We start from the raw sequence: 14,804 nt of genomic DNA, 5'->3' as shown, positions 1-14,804 counted from the left end.
CCGTGGCTATGGTTTTTATATTTAAAGAGGGAGGGGGAGATGGAGGGGTTGAGGGGCGGGGTGGAGGGGGGGGATGTCCTCCCGGCCCCGGGCGGAGCGGAAGTGGCGCGTGGAGGAGGAGTCACGTGGGGCGGTGCGCGAGGTCACGAGGCCGTGCCGGGTTCTCACTGTATGCACTGTACGCGGACCGGCTGAGAGAGAGAGAGGAGGGAGACCCCCAGGTGAGCGAGTCTCGTGTTGTCGATGTCGAGCAACAGCTGTGGTTTTACATTGAGGTAGTAGAGCCAGATAATTGCGTGACCAGTCGCGGAGTGGTGTATAGTCGTGGCAATGCCTGCTTTGTACAGTAGTAAATCGGACATTTGAGTCGTTTTCTGTTTCATGGTCTGTTTCGGGTGACCTCAATCGCACAGAAAGTGGTAAGATACAGCAAATACTCTTCCAGGTGAGGGAGTGGTGAGTGGGAGAGACTCCTGTAGGCCAATGGTGAGGGCAGAGAGGGGAAGACGCTTCCAGGTGAGTGGTTAGCGAGGCCCTTTTCATCCCTTTTCCACATCCGAGCCAGCACGGGGTCCTCACGCTACGTTTTCCACTGGCTGTTAGTCGTGTTGAGGGGGGCTCACAACACGTCCGAGTCTGGCTGGGGGCCATGCAGGGCCAGGGTAGTGATGTGTTTATTGCGCGTGCCGTTAGTTGGGTTCCCACCTGTCCAGGTATGACCCGGACAGTCCTGGAACTGGCATCTGTGTTTGGGTGGCAGGATTTTATATGTATCGAGATATGGTACAGTACCGGAATTGTGTTGAATGTGATGACAGTTTACTGATTGGTTTTAACAAGCCCGAGGCTGACTGAGAGATGAGTCTGTGGGAAAGGTGGCAACCCTCGACATGGGTACTCTCACGGCTCGACTGCTGCAGTCGACAAAACCCCAATCTGGTGCCTCCTGCCCCGCGCCGGCGGGTCGGCTGTACTTGTTCAGTCGAAAGCTCACTTTTACTTGCTTTGCTCAGCCTATTCAAGTCTCCCTGTAAACCATTTGCTATATATACTATCATTAATATAACGGGAAAGAATATCAAACAACTTGTCTAACTTTTCTAAACCATAAAAAAGCCATTTGACTGAGTTTTAGCACTAAATAAGTAATACGCAGGAATTTGTCAAATATTAATTAGTAGCTCTTTGCCAAACTCATTAAAATTGGCCACATTTTCAAATGTAGCTCGGCCCTCTTGAAAAAGTCTTGAGACTCAATGTGGCTTCAGGTAAAATGCATGATTCTTATTGGATGATTGCCTCTGCATACCGTGTTGGTGGTGGCGGTTGTTTGGTCATACTTCACCATGCTGGTCAGTGTGGGTTAGTAAAAGCCTTTCTTTTTTTAACCCCACCCCACTGGAAATTTGATGAATTATACCATGAATAAACATGACATTTGTATAAAACTCGTAACTGTAATTCTTGCCTCACAGAATGAAGCAACTGTCTGTAGGGAGGAAGGTTGGGGGGACAACCCTCTGGCTTCTATCGGCGCTTCCTCATCAAATGAGCAAGACGAAACTCAAGCCTCAATTGCCCAGGTCCTGTTGGATTATTGACTATAAATACACAATTACAATGTACCATGGTGATTGCATTGACAGGTTTGTGTGTAAGGTGATGTATCCTGTATAGCTATGAAAGTAAATAATTGTGGATAGTTGTGCTATTTACATTACAATACAATGCTAAATAAACAATGCACGAGGTAAGAAATTGATGTGGATGGATGCTGTAATGCTTTCTCATGTGTTTTTGTCCTTAGAAGTATTAAATTAGCAATAATAACAATGACACGTTCCAAGCCGCAGAACAAGATGACGTGTGGCATTGTGAGATGACCTTGCCATGGCTATATTTCTTCACCTGAGGACGATTGCTTGTGTAGCGAACGAAACGTCGTGATTTTTTGTTATTTCTCTATCTACGTGACTTTACCGAAAAACCCAAAGAGTATGACTTCCTGCAGTCACGAAAGCTTTAAGCCAAGATGTAAGGCTTATTGTTTTAGGGATAGTTTTTATCGCCAATGCTTGAGCAACATCTTAATTAATTTGGACCCTTGTCACAAAAAGGGTGTTGTTAAAGCGTAAAAACCACCTACTATTGTTGCTGTGCTCACGCACCACAAATCTCCCTTGCAAAATGGCCAGGGAACTGACCAAACGGTATCATTCGTGTAACAAATGAACAAAACTCAATGTATATCGATAGCTTTTCCAGCTTACCCAAATTGGGGCTTACCTGAGTCGGGCTTCATCGGGTATCGTTGTACTTGACTGAGTCTGATTATACACGCTGCTGTTGCTGCAGGTATTGCAGCAATTGTGGAGTCACAAAACTCACATCACCTAAAACAGATCACCTGGAGCGCACGAGCAATAACTTCCGTCAGGAGGTAATTTTCTTCACGGTTTGAATTGAGATCATGAGCTTAAATATTGTGGTTGCATCACACCTAACCATCACTTCCTTCTGTTAAGTTTGGCAGCTGGTGCAGGCCAAAGGCTGCAACATGTACAGCAGTTCGATTTGAGGAGCTCAGTTTTCTTTTATATCCCAAGGCCTCCTTCAACAATTATTACTCTGATACAGAGGATACGAAAATAATTTTTACATATCTGTCAGACAAACAGCCTTTTGGACCAGATTTTTTAGTTGAACCAATACTATTAAAAATGTTTACTTCGAGAAAGCCATGTAAGTGATGGAATGTGTAAAGAATACTTTTATTTTTTTTCATAGAGGGACAGATATGGGGAGTTGGTATATTGTGAGCTTATATATTTTGTTTCTTGTAATGTCCACAATTATGCTCACAATTATATGTGGGTGCCGCTTAATTTGTGGTCTCATATGATGTCTGCAGATGCTCTCAGCGGCCACAGTTCTGGAAATCCTGGATGCCTCTCCAAGTGTCAAGCGGCTCGCACTTCATGTCCACAAGCCACATTTCAACTTCAAAGCCGGCCAATGGTGCGCTGTGTCTGGAAGCTGGAGAAGACATCTCTTCTCTTGAACATATGTTATATTTAACTGTGATGCAACTCTTTGGAAGAATATGGAGTCACAGTGGGATTGTGGGAAGATGTATTAAAGAGCTTGATGGTAATGCAATTGAATTTAGATGTTTATAGTGTCTGTAACCTGATAGTAACGACAATATATGCAAGAAGGGATATGCAGGGAGTGGATGGGGCAAGGAAGTAATGGCTGGTCATAGTGTCACTAAATCCACAAACTGCCAGCTGAGGTTTTAGACTGCATAGCGACAGGTAGGGCTTCTACCTGCCCATCCAGGTCCAACCCGGACTATCTGGGAATTTACATCTGTGTTTGGTTAGCAGGAATTGATTTGTACTGAGATCTGGTGGTATTTTGTTGAACTGCATTACAATATACTACACGGTTTTGGTAGATCTAGGCTGACTAAGAAATATCTCTGGGTTTTGGTCTACAGTGTGAAAGGTGGCAACCCTAGCGACCAGACAGCCAAATTATGTGTGGCGGACAGCTGGCCCATGTTAGACAAGCAGCAATAGATCACAGTGTAGGTGGGTGGGTTACATCAGAGGTGAGTAGGACAAGAGCCAGTGCTTGGTTCAGTGAGGTAACAATGCAAGTGTATGCAAAGGTGGAGTGTAGGAAAAAAGTAATCACAGATATCTTGTTAATAGTCAAGTAAAGTAAGTGTGCTTGGGAAAAAAACTTCGCTAGTCGGGTTGTTACCGATGGACAAGACTGGAGAAAGACTGTGGCAGCCAAGGGAGAGAATACTTCTGAAAGGACGACAGTCGTTTGGAGGAGTGAAATGGAATATGGATGATAATGATGAATAATGCAACATCTTTCATTTATAACATGGGTTAGTTTACAATTGTATAAATCATGACACAGTTTTGTTAAAATATTACTCAAATATTCTAGCTATTTTTCGATGTAAAGCTTTCGTGACTGCAGGGATTCATCTTCTTGGTTACGTGACTTTACCGAAAGAACCAAGAAGATATTCTAGCTATTGTTTTTACTCATTATGTAGTGAAAGTACAAACTGAAGCATTGAATTGTGATCTGGGTCCTTTACAATTACAGGGTGGACCTGTTCATCCCAGGAGTGTCCAAAGTTGGAGGCTTCTCCCTGTGCTCTTCCCCCGAGCGCCTGGCAGAGGAAAGCCTTGTGGAGTTGGCTGTGAAGTACAGCTCACATCCGCCAGCACACTGGGTACACAGACAGGTACTGATTGGGCCTTGCTTGATTGATAGTCATAATTCCTAGCACATTTAGTCATGTGTACACACACGTGGTATATGTAATTCTTAAACCATTTTAATTCTGTGAAACTGACAAATGCATTGTTGTGGTAGATCATAAGTTATTATTCCACTTGTTTACCCAGGGACGCCTCACTGAGTCTCATGACTCTGTGTAAAGACAAGCCGACCAGCGCAGTAGAGGGGCTATCATTGCTTGTTGCCATGTCGATTACAATTGGATAATTTGCAGATTTTTTTGTATTTGGCATATTTAGACTGATGTTAACACACAATGGCCTACTCTTGAAATTACATCAAGGAATCTTTAATATCCACTATGAAGCAGGCGGCATATATATATATATATTTATGTTTAATTCACCTGCAGTAATAACCAGGGCAGCCACTGGATTCGAATCATGAACCTGTGAAAGAAGCGGCTAACGTGCTACCGCTGAGCCATGTCACTGCCCTCAGTTGTCGATTTACATGTATTTTAGTTGTCAATTTAGTTCCATTTGTATAGTCATGATTGGCACATCTCTGCTTAAATCAAAAGGGTGGTGAAAACATGGCCACCTTTTAGTCTCATGTCCTCTTGATACTTTCCTATATTGACGCCCAAGAGCATAGTGCAAAATAGAGTTGGGCCTTATCTTATATTTATATAGCGCCTTCATCCAAAGGCGCTTTACCAGGTTTATGAGTGGTACAATGAGGGTAGCTAAAAGTGATATGGCAAATAGGGATCGGGTATGAGGAGGGAGGTTTTTGGGTACGGGAATTACGGGGGTACCTAGGGATGGAGGGAAGGATGGGCCAGGGAGAAGTGGTGGGTCTTGAGGGAGTAGCAGAAACTCTACGGGGAGGGTGCTTCTCGCTTAATGTGGAGGGGAAGTTTGTTCCAGTGCAAGGGGACAAGTGGTAGGGAAAAGGAGCCTAAATGGGATTGTGCACAAGGAGAGGGGGGAACGGTTAGGAGACGGAGAGATGAAGAGCGGAGCGGGCAGGAGGGGACATAAAACGAGACAATGCAAGCGAGGTAAGGTGGGGCAAGGCCATGAAGAGATTTATATACTAGCTTAAAGAGTTTCAACAGACACCGGTAGTAGATGGGGAGCCAGTGCATTTCTATAAGAAGGGCGGAGGTGCGGGAGCAGTGTGGTAGGCTGTAAATGAAACGTGCAGACGAATTTTGTATCTGTTGTAGCGGAATGAATGCATATGCTGGGAGACCCAGTAGGAGAGAGTTACAGTAGTCTAACCGAGGGAAGATGAGTGAGTGTATTAGTAGTTTGGCGGTGGACTGAGTGATAAGAGGGCATATTTTGCGAATGCTTACAAGGTGGAAATGATATGTGCAGGTGATTGCGGAGATTTGAGAGGTGAGGAAAAGGGAGGAGTCGAAGAGAACACCAAGTTTGTGGGCAGATGGGACGGGGTGAGTAAGAAGGGTGGGAAGGTGATGGTGGGGGTGAGTGGAGGTGATAGAACAGCCGGAGAAAAAGAGAACCTTTTTTTTATTGGGTTGATGGCAAGGAAGTGAAGCGACATCCAAGGCTGAAGGGTGGTTAGGAAGGCTGATATGCGAGAAGAGGATCCAGAATGAAAGTGGAGAGAGAGAAGAACATTTGGATGTCATTGGCGAAGAAGTGGTGGGAGAAGTTAAAGGAGGAGATAAGTGTTTCAAGAGGGGAGATGTAGAGCGAGACGAGAAAAGGGCCCAGTACAGAGCCTTGACGGGGGAAGGAGGGGTGCAGGAGTGATTGAAGGAGACCGAGGAAGAGCGTGAAGAGAAATATAATTGGAGCTAGGATAAAGCAGTACCGAAAATGCCCAGATTAGAGAGAGTAGAGAGAAGAGTGGGATGATGGACAGTGTCAAAAGCCAAGGAGAGGTCGAGGAATTTGTTATACCTGAGTTTCCTAATGTCTTCTGAAGCATGCAACCTTTACAGAGATGTGTTGAGTATATTTGAGTATTTGTTTTTAAGGGCTAATAAATAATATCAAGAACTAACTAGTCTTTAGCTAAATAGTATTTAGTCCTGAATGTGATTAAGCATGTAATTATTGTAGAGCATTGTGAGATGCAATTCGCATGAATGACGCTGTATAAAAAGCTTAAATTATTATAGAATCTCTCCATTGCAGGTTGTAGAGTCACACCAATGTAGAATTACTCTATCAATTCTTATTACCACCCGAGATTTCAGCACTTTTTTTCACCCAACCACAGTTCTTATGCTGTGGTATTAGCAGGTTCTGGAGGGGAGATGGTGTGGGGGGTAGTGAGCCCATTTATTTACAGATGAGGATTGCTCATAAATGTGCGTGTGTGTTATCAGTGCAGTGTTGGGGCTGAAGTCGCTATTCGTATTGGTGGAGACTTCTACTACAACCCCCAACCATTCGATCCATCCCATGACCTGCTGCTCGTGGCAGGAGGGGTGGGTATCAACCCCCTCTACTCCATCCTTCTGCACGTTACGGATATGCTGCGACAGGATGCTCCTGGCTGCAGCCCACAGAAGGTCAGCTTGGTCTACACCGCCAGGGATTCCACCGAGATTCTCTTTCAGGTAAAGGCAAATGCTTTGCTCACAGGGTATGTGTGAGCCTCAATCAACATTGGATCGGCCCCTCTTCAACACAACATTTACAGTCCCAAAATCAACTATTTAAGTGTCCCTTGAGTGAAAACCCAAACAGGCGGACTTGCTTACACACACACAGCTACTTGAACATTTAATGATTTGCCTCACACACTGAAATGTGCCACCAGCCTCAACTGTCATTCCAATTGGTATCTGTCAATTTGGGTGTTTCGTTGTCGAGGGTATAGTTGAATAATGACAGTAACCCATGGAAAACAGATTCATTTGATATCGTCGCATACATGGGAGTGGTTAAACACACTAGTAAACCACACATGGGAACTGGACTTTAATGAAAGCAAGTATTTTCTTTATTAAGAGCCAGAATACCATGTATTGGTATTAATCAAAAAGCAAATCAAGCAAGCAATGCTGTTTATTTTATTTAAAACAAATCAACATAAAATAACCAGTCTCAAAGTAGTAAATGTATATGCATGAGTCAAAATGAATGAGGACTTGATACCACTGATCCGAAGTACAATAGTTGTGATACTTATTGATGAATTTATTTTAAGCACAGTGTGGTATCCTTAGTCACAGTCGATGAGCAGGTGTCTTCTCTCACGTGTAGGAGTCATTGCACACGAGGCCTCCTCTGGTGCAGTGCAGATCAACGTTAACAGCGCGATGTCACAGCGATACAGCCACACGCTAGCATCGATAGCTGGCAGCTTGATGAATGACAACCCCATCACAGTGATGAAGCAGTTGCGGGCCGTTAATTACAGTACAGTAGCGGTGCTATCAGTGCTGTGCTTTTCATTGCATAAATTCATACTATATAAGTTATATGATAATAGGTTTTTCCCCTTTTTTTCTGGCAACAAAACAGGTGTTAAGATGTTAAAACACCAAACTAAAACCTTTTACAAGGAATCATGTCTGCATTAACCACAATGCTTGTGGTCAGAATGCAAACAAAAAACGAACTGATAATATATGCATTGTCCTTGAAACGGATTGGTCCACACCAGAGACAGCTTTCTAGTGCATTGTCTTTGGGCTGTACACCGTTTGAGACGAGGCTCAAAAGAAAGCTGTCTTTGGTGTGGACCAATCAGTTTCGAGGACATTTATTATCAGAATTCGTTTTTTTGTTTGCTTTCTGACCACAAGCATTGTGATTAATGTAGACATGATCCCTTGTGAAAGGTTTCAGTTTGGTGTTTTAACATCTTAACACCTGTTTTGTTGCCAGAAAAAAAAAAAAATACCTATTATATGTTGGTACTGGCAAAGGAGATCCCATGGTATATAAGTTATAGATTTAAATGATATGTGTACATGTCATTGATTTTGATATGTATTCCTTCACCCAGGTGAAATAATTGAATTGATACATAAACGGAAACATGACTGTTGGTTGATGATGTGGTGCAGGAATCGTTGCTCGCCTTGATGAAGGAGTTCCCTGAACAAGTGAGATGTCACTTTCACGTCACCAGGCAACAGGCGCCTGTACCGGACTATCTCAGACCCCGCCTCACAGGTACTCGAATAAAACTAGTGGGCAGCCCATCCTGATGATGGGGTCATGTGACACACTCACCTGATTCTCAGCAACAATTATAAATGTATTGGTATTAATCAAAATTTAACCGCCTCTACGGGGAGGGTTTCCACACAACCATAAGATATTTTAACAAACTCCGAGACAAGAAAGCTTATCTGATCGAGTCACTCACATTTCTGAAGAGATGCCGCGGTCTAAGGTAATACCGATCTCCTTTACACTGACCTCTGCTGCTGTCACATCTTCCAATGCCAAACGAATTTTGTTCAGGGCTGGCTTAGACCTGATCTCAGAGAGAATTAGACTGCTCCATACTGAACTAGATCATGTAGACAAGATACTCTTGAAATCACACTGAACATTGACAGAAAAAATGTCTACATCTGATTGGGAACATGTAGATAACATGACTGCTTCATCAGCCGCTACAATGTCAGCTAAGTATAAAGATAACCTGATTTCCAAGTTCAACCTCCTTTCCAAGAAGAAACCAGATCCACACATTAAATAGTTAGACATTGACAAGGTTGTTATTCATCCAAGTAATAGTCCAATTTTCGATGGTCTAAAATCGGTTCTGGCTAAAGGGCTGAACTTTGCAGTCAACCCCAAACACATCTCAGTGGATGACATTATTGCCCAGGTCGATGTAGCCGTTAAGGGTTTGGGACACATCGCTGCAGACGTGACAAGATCTGAAATCGTTGCAATCCTCAAAAGCGATAAGATACCAGTCGGCAACATCAGTAAGGATGAGCGTTTTGAGTTATCTCGATTGAAAAAGAGGGATTCATATCGTCACCCTCTCAGCCGACAAGGGCAATGCCACGGTCATCATGGACAAAACTGTGTACAACAACAAAATTCAGGACCTACTTAATGATGGAAGCTACACAAAAAATTACAGAGATCCCACCAACAGCTTCATTACAAAAACGAACAGTATCATCACTCATTCAGCTTCATTAATTGAACAGAACAAACGGTTTTCCTTAAAACCTTCTGCTGCTAGATCACCCAGATTATATAGCTTACCAAAAAAATCCATATAGAAGGTACACCCCGTCGTCCCATCGTCTCTACCATTGGCTCACCCATCTACAAACTGGCCTCATATGTGTCCGTCACCTTACAGTCATTCACTGGTAAGACCACCTCTTCTGTACTTAACTCAGCTCACCTGGTATCGGCATTAAGGATATCTCACTGTCCTCAGGTGATTTGCTCGTTAGTTTGGATGTACAGTAAAACCTTGGATTACGAGCAACTTGGTCTGCGAGTGTTTTGCAAGACGAGCTAAATTTTAAAATAAATTTTAACTTGATAAACGAGCGAGGTTTTACAATACGAGTAGTACGTACAGTATACGCTTTGTCTGCCGAGTGTCACGTGATCACAACTGAGCCGAATGTTCTTCTCTCTCTCGCTGCGGGATTGTGGGTAATCGTCTCCCATGCTCGGTCAGCGTGCCTCACTCGTATAGTCAACATCTGTGCGAGCGTATACTGTTTACTATAGTGTTGTGACCACGTGTGTGTGCGTAAAGCTTTTTTTTAATTTTGTGTCCAAGTGTAGTAACTGTTCTTTAGTAACTGTACTGCAAGTGAAAGTCGTCCTACACAATAACCCCCCTCCTCCTCTCCTCTCTCTCGTCTCCCTCACACCAGCCACGATTACATTTAATTAATAAATTTGTTTGCTTTATATTAAATAAAAATATAAAAAGGTATTTTGTATTAATCATTTTTATATTAATACAGTATTTTTGGGTTGTGGAAATAATCATCTGAGTTTCCGTTATATCTTATGGGGAAATTCTCTTTGATATCCGAGTGCTTTGGATTACAAACACGTTTCCGGAACGAATTATGCTCGCAATCCAAGGTTTTACTGTAGTTTCTTTGTTCACCAAAGTTCCTGTGCCTGATACCACTGCAAGCATATTCTTTAGGTCTTTCGGTAAAGTCACATAGATAGGTTAAAATTAGTAAAAATAAAATGAGCAAAAAACTACGACGTTTCAATCGCAACACAAGCGGTCGTCATCAGGTGTAGAGAAAAGGAGGGTAAGCCTCTAAATGCAACTGTTTATAAAGGTTTAAAAGTGGGCGTAGCCCAAGTGTCAGAACGGAGTGGGTGGGACACAAGAGTCTCGGCCAGCAGTGGATAGAGCAAGCAATAGGCATGGTGTACTAGAGGTAGTCTAGACCAGCAGTGGATAGAGCAAGCTATAGAAGTAGTAGTCTAGACCAGCAGTGTGGATAGAGCAAGCTATAGCCAGTAGTCTAGGCCAGCAGTGTGGATAGAGCGGGGCTCCTCACCTCAGCTCTCTCCCCAGCCTGACTTCCTCTGGTCCACTATCTCTCCATTTTTAACACTCCGATGCTCACCAGTTTTTTAACCCCTCACACAACCTTCACTCATTCTGCCTGCAACCGCTGGGGAGAGAGCTGAGGTAAGGAGCCCCGGTCTATCCACTGCTGGCCTAGACTACTGGCTATAGCTTGCTCTATCCACACTGCTGGTCTAGACTACTACTTCTATAGCTTGCTCTATCCACTACTGGCCTAGACTACCTCTAGTACACCATGCCTATTACATGTGTAGTGACGTATATCGAGTCACTACGGCACTTTACGCCAGCTATTGAGAATAGAGAGGAACTACGCGTGTTAGAGCCTCTCTCTGGCACCATGGTGTGTATGCCATGGAAGGGGCCCCTAGGGGGCATGGTTCTGGTAACGGGCAGAGAGAGGGCACGCCAGGACATGATACTCTGGGTGAACCCAAGAGATCACGTGACCAGGACAGGGTAGCGAGGGGGGCCCGAGGGGGGCGAGCGGGACACGTGAAATGCAGCCGAGAACCTGCAGTCACAAAAGCTTTAAGTCACCATTGCAATCATTGAAGATTTGGTCCAACAAGGATTGAATGCTGATGTACCGGCCCTGGTGAGACACGCCTCACCAATACATACTTCACCTAGAATGGAACATACTATAAACAAACTGAAGGCACCCCAATGGGTTCTCCCTTATCTCCGGTTGTAGCCAACATTTTCATGGAAAAATTAGAGATGGATGCCATCCAGGCATCCACTCTACGCCCGTCCTTGTGGAAGAGGTACGTGGATGCCACGTTTGTCATCTGGCCACATGGCCAACCGGCTCTGAACCAATTCCTCAACCACATAAATTCCATGCACCCAGCCATCAAATTCACCATGGAGGTAGAAAAGGATGGCAAGCTACCTTTCTTGGATGTCCTAATCAAAAAGAGACCAGATGGCTCAATGAGCCATTGTCTACAGGAAAGCAACCCATACTGATGCCTACCTAAAACCTGACTCCCACCACCATCCATCCCAGAAGAATTCCCTCATCAAAACTCTACACCATAGAGCTCAATGTGTCTCCGACCATGAACACCTAACCAGTCAACTCAAACACGTACACTAAGCTTATTTTTATTCACTTTATTTTGATTACTATTTTTTTTATCTACGTGACTTTACTGAAAGAACCAAAGAATATAACATTTATACTATCTAGAATCTATTATTTGATTTATAATGTCCATCATTTCTGTATTGTGTGTATCATTCTCTCTTTCATTATATGTCCATCTTGTTTATGTTGTCCACGTCATTTTGCCTCTCTTGTTTGTGGTATTGTATTTATGTCTTGCTTGGTTCATCTTCTTTTCATTGGTGGCATGGTGGGTATCCTTAGACATTGAACATGTTTGGTAATATTTTATTAGCACAATAAGGGTTAGAGAGGTGACCATCTGCTTGTATTTATGGTTATGCTTTGGAATAATTCTGATCATATAATTTCATTCAAGAAATACAGCCGCTCTGTTACATAATACTGAATGTATATGTTTTAAATATTTACGTGTGATTCTTAGTGGTTGCCAGTGACACTAAGTTACATCTTTCATATGTTTTCTTCCATTTCTGCATGACCTCAGTTGGAAAGCTGACGAAGAATGATTTGAGCGCGCGTGTGAACGGGACTCCAAGGTGCTACATCTGTGGACCACCCCCCATGATTGAATTTGTGTCGGAGACACTTCAGTCACTGGAGTTGCCTCGGGCTAGCATCTTCTATGAGAAGTGGTGGTAGCAGCTCTGGATTTTTTTATGCAAGCAATGCAAAGCAAATATCTGGGAGTATATATTGCAGTTCATTTAACTTGTTATAAAACACATGGCTTGAATGGGCCCAGTTCACGTGTCATCAGAATGCTTATAAATATCTGGAAATTGTTGTGAAACTTTAAGAGGAAAAGAATGGTGCAGATACTTTGGTCAAAGTGTTCCACAAGAAAATCCATCACTTGAAGAGGAAGCGATTCAGACAGACGAGATCTCACAGAAACCGAAATGTTCCGCCAGTCTAAACTTAATTAGTAATTAAGTCACACTTTAAACAACTTAAAACTGTTAGAAAATGGAGCATTATATATGAACCTGTGGTGTGCAACATCTAATTATTTGTGTACATATGTATGTATTTGACTGGGTGTGATATTGTATTCATACATACTGAATACATTATAGATTTTAAAATGGTCGTATAAATTTCGTTACGTATTTTGTATTTATTACTTCACACCCTGGACACATTTGCAAACAAAATGTTTCATCTGCAGGGACTATCCAGGTAAAAATGCTTGAATAATAAAAAAAATAGGTCCACAATCTGGTGGATACCTTAATCTATCTCCACACAAATGTGATGTAAGAACAGGACTGGCTGCCATGCTGTTTCACATCTCCAATAACAAGACCGGGATAATTATCTTGGCATTGCCTTATTTGCTGACAGCTCATTGTCACATGCAGTGACCAAACACCTTTCATGTTGCTTTATTGAATGAGGGCTCCGTTGGCCCCGCGTTGTTCCTTTGTGATTCCAATGTCTCCGATTCCCAAGCCACTCAACCATGTTTACACTCTTCACACAACACACACAAATTGTATTCGCCATCACTGGAAAGTGCTTAACGTAATTTTGCAAAAATGCGGCAATATAATTTTCCAGGTTACGATACAATGAAATATTATATTTGATGATTATGATATCAGTTTACTTTAACATTGTAAATGCATTTCATGTTTACTGCCTTGTTTATGTGTTTTAATGTACTTCAAGTACATATATTGCTAAAAGTTATTCAACAGCAGTTCATTGAACTTAAGCCGAACAAATATTTTATCTATTGAAACTTCACAATATTCTACAATTATAACGCACATACCTGCCAAAAATGATGTCAAATAACCTTTAATTTCTCCAGAAAACATTATAAAGCGCCAATTTAATAGATAGGTTTTTATTTTATTTAATATCAACTAATTATTTCATAAATATTGTCAAATAAAATACTTTAAAAGTATTTATAATAACTAACAACATTTAGCGAAATGAGAGTTATGATTATCGTAGAACTTGTATCGTACGATATCATATTCTTAGGTTTTTTCGGTAAAGTCACGTAGGTAAAACATCAAAATTAATAAAAAAATAAAATAAAGATCACGACGTTTCGGAGGCAACACAAGTCTCCGTCATCAGGTGGGACCGTCACAGCCAGATTAGCTGCATCACTTGAAACGTCGTGATCTTTATTTTATTTTTTATTAATTTTGATGTTTTACCTACGTGACTTAACCGAAACAACCTAAGAATATGAATCCTTGCAGTCACGAAAGCTTCAAATCTAGTACGATATCATGTTTTGGCCATACATTGGCAATCTTAGCCATAATATCAATCCATGAATTGTGGATTATATCAGGACAGTGGAACTTGATACTGGTCATACCACCTCCCTCAGCCCACATCTCTCGCAACCATAGATTGCAGCATGAACCTCTACCCTATGACCCCGTGTCATTGGTTGTGTCGGGAGCTTACCCTCATTGGCAACCCGGCTGCCTTGTGAGACAAACTCCCAAAATATATAATCTTGTGGTGGACTAATTACCACCTCCCCAATAAAACTACCATAATTTACAGAATTCGTCAGTTCTACCACACAATAAACTAACAAAACCTTCAGCAGAAGGCAGAAGATCCATGGGTTTGGTCTTCCACGAAGCACATTGTCCACTTTAATCCGCACAAACCACGGCAGATGCAGATACCTGATGCACAAATCGAAAATTAAAAACTCTCCAGTGTGCGACTGTGGCCATCCAGAACAGACCATACAATATATAACGACGCAATACCTGATCCACAAATATGAAGGAGACCGCACAGCGATATACTCCGCTGCTCCTGACGCAGTTACCCGGCTTTACCACCTGAATGAAATTGGAGT

General features: G+C 42.5%; 1 protein-coding gene across 2 annotated transcripts; it reads left to right on the top strand.

The window, feature by feature from the left end:
* The first annotated feature begins 128 nt into the window (after positions 1-128).
* LOC144934646 (oxidoreductase NAD-binding domain-containing protein 1-like) lies at positions 129-13,193 on the top strand. Of its 2 annotated transcripts, none has more exons than XM_078860692.1 (8): positions 129-221; positions 1,476-1,583; positions 2,356-2,440; positions 2,912-3,018; positions 4,135-4,276; positions 6,803-6,877; positions 8,336-8,444; positions 12,444-13,193. In XM_078860692.1, the coding sequence occupies exons 2-8, from the start codon at positions 1,477-1,479 to the stop codon at positions 12,596-12,598; spliced, it is 780 nt and encodes a 259-aa protein (XP_078716818.1). In that variant the 5' UTR covers positions 129-221; position 1,476; the 3' UTR covers positions 12,599-13,193. The 2 variants fall into 2 exon arrangements, with proteins under 2 accessions (XP_078716818.1, XP_078716817.1); XM_078860691.1 differs by having other exon boundaries at positions 6,644-6,877.
* The last annotated feature ends 1,611 nt before the right edge of the window (positions 13,194-14,804 follow it).

This window comes from Lampetra fluviatilis, chromosome 10 (assembly GCF_964198595.1).
Source record: "Lampetra fluviatilis chromosome 10, kcLamFluv1.1, whole genome shotgun sequence".
Classification (NCBI taxonomy): domain Eukaryota; kingdom Metazoa; phylum Chordata; class Hyperoartia; order Petromyzontiformes; family Petromyzontidae; genus Lampetra; species Lampetra fluviatilis.
The sequence above is the reverse complement of the archived record's forward strand: the minus strand, read 5'-3'. Positions and strand labels throughout refer to the sequence as shown.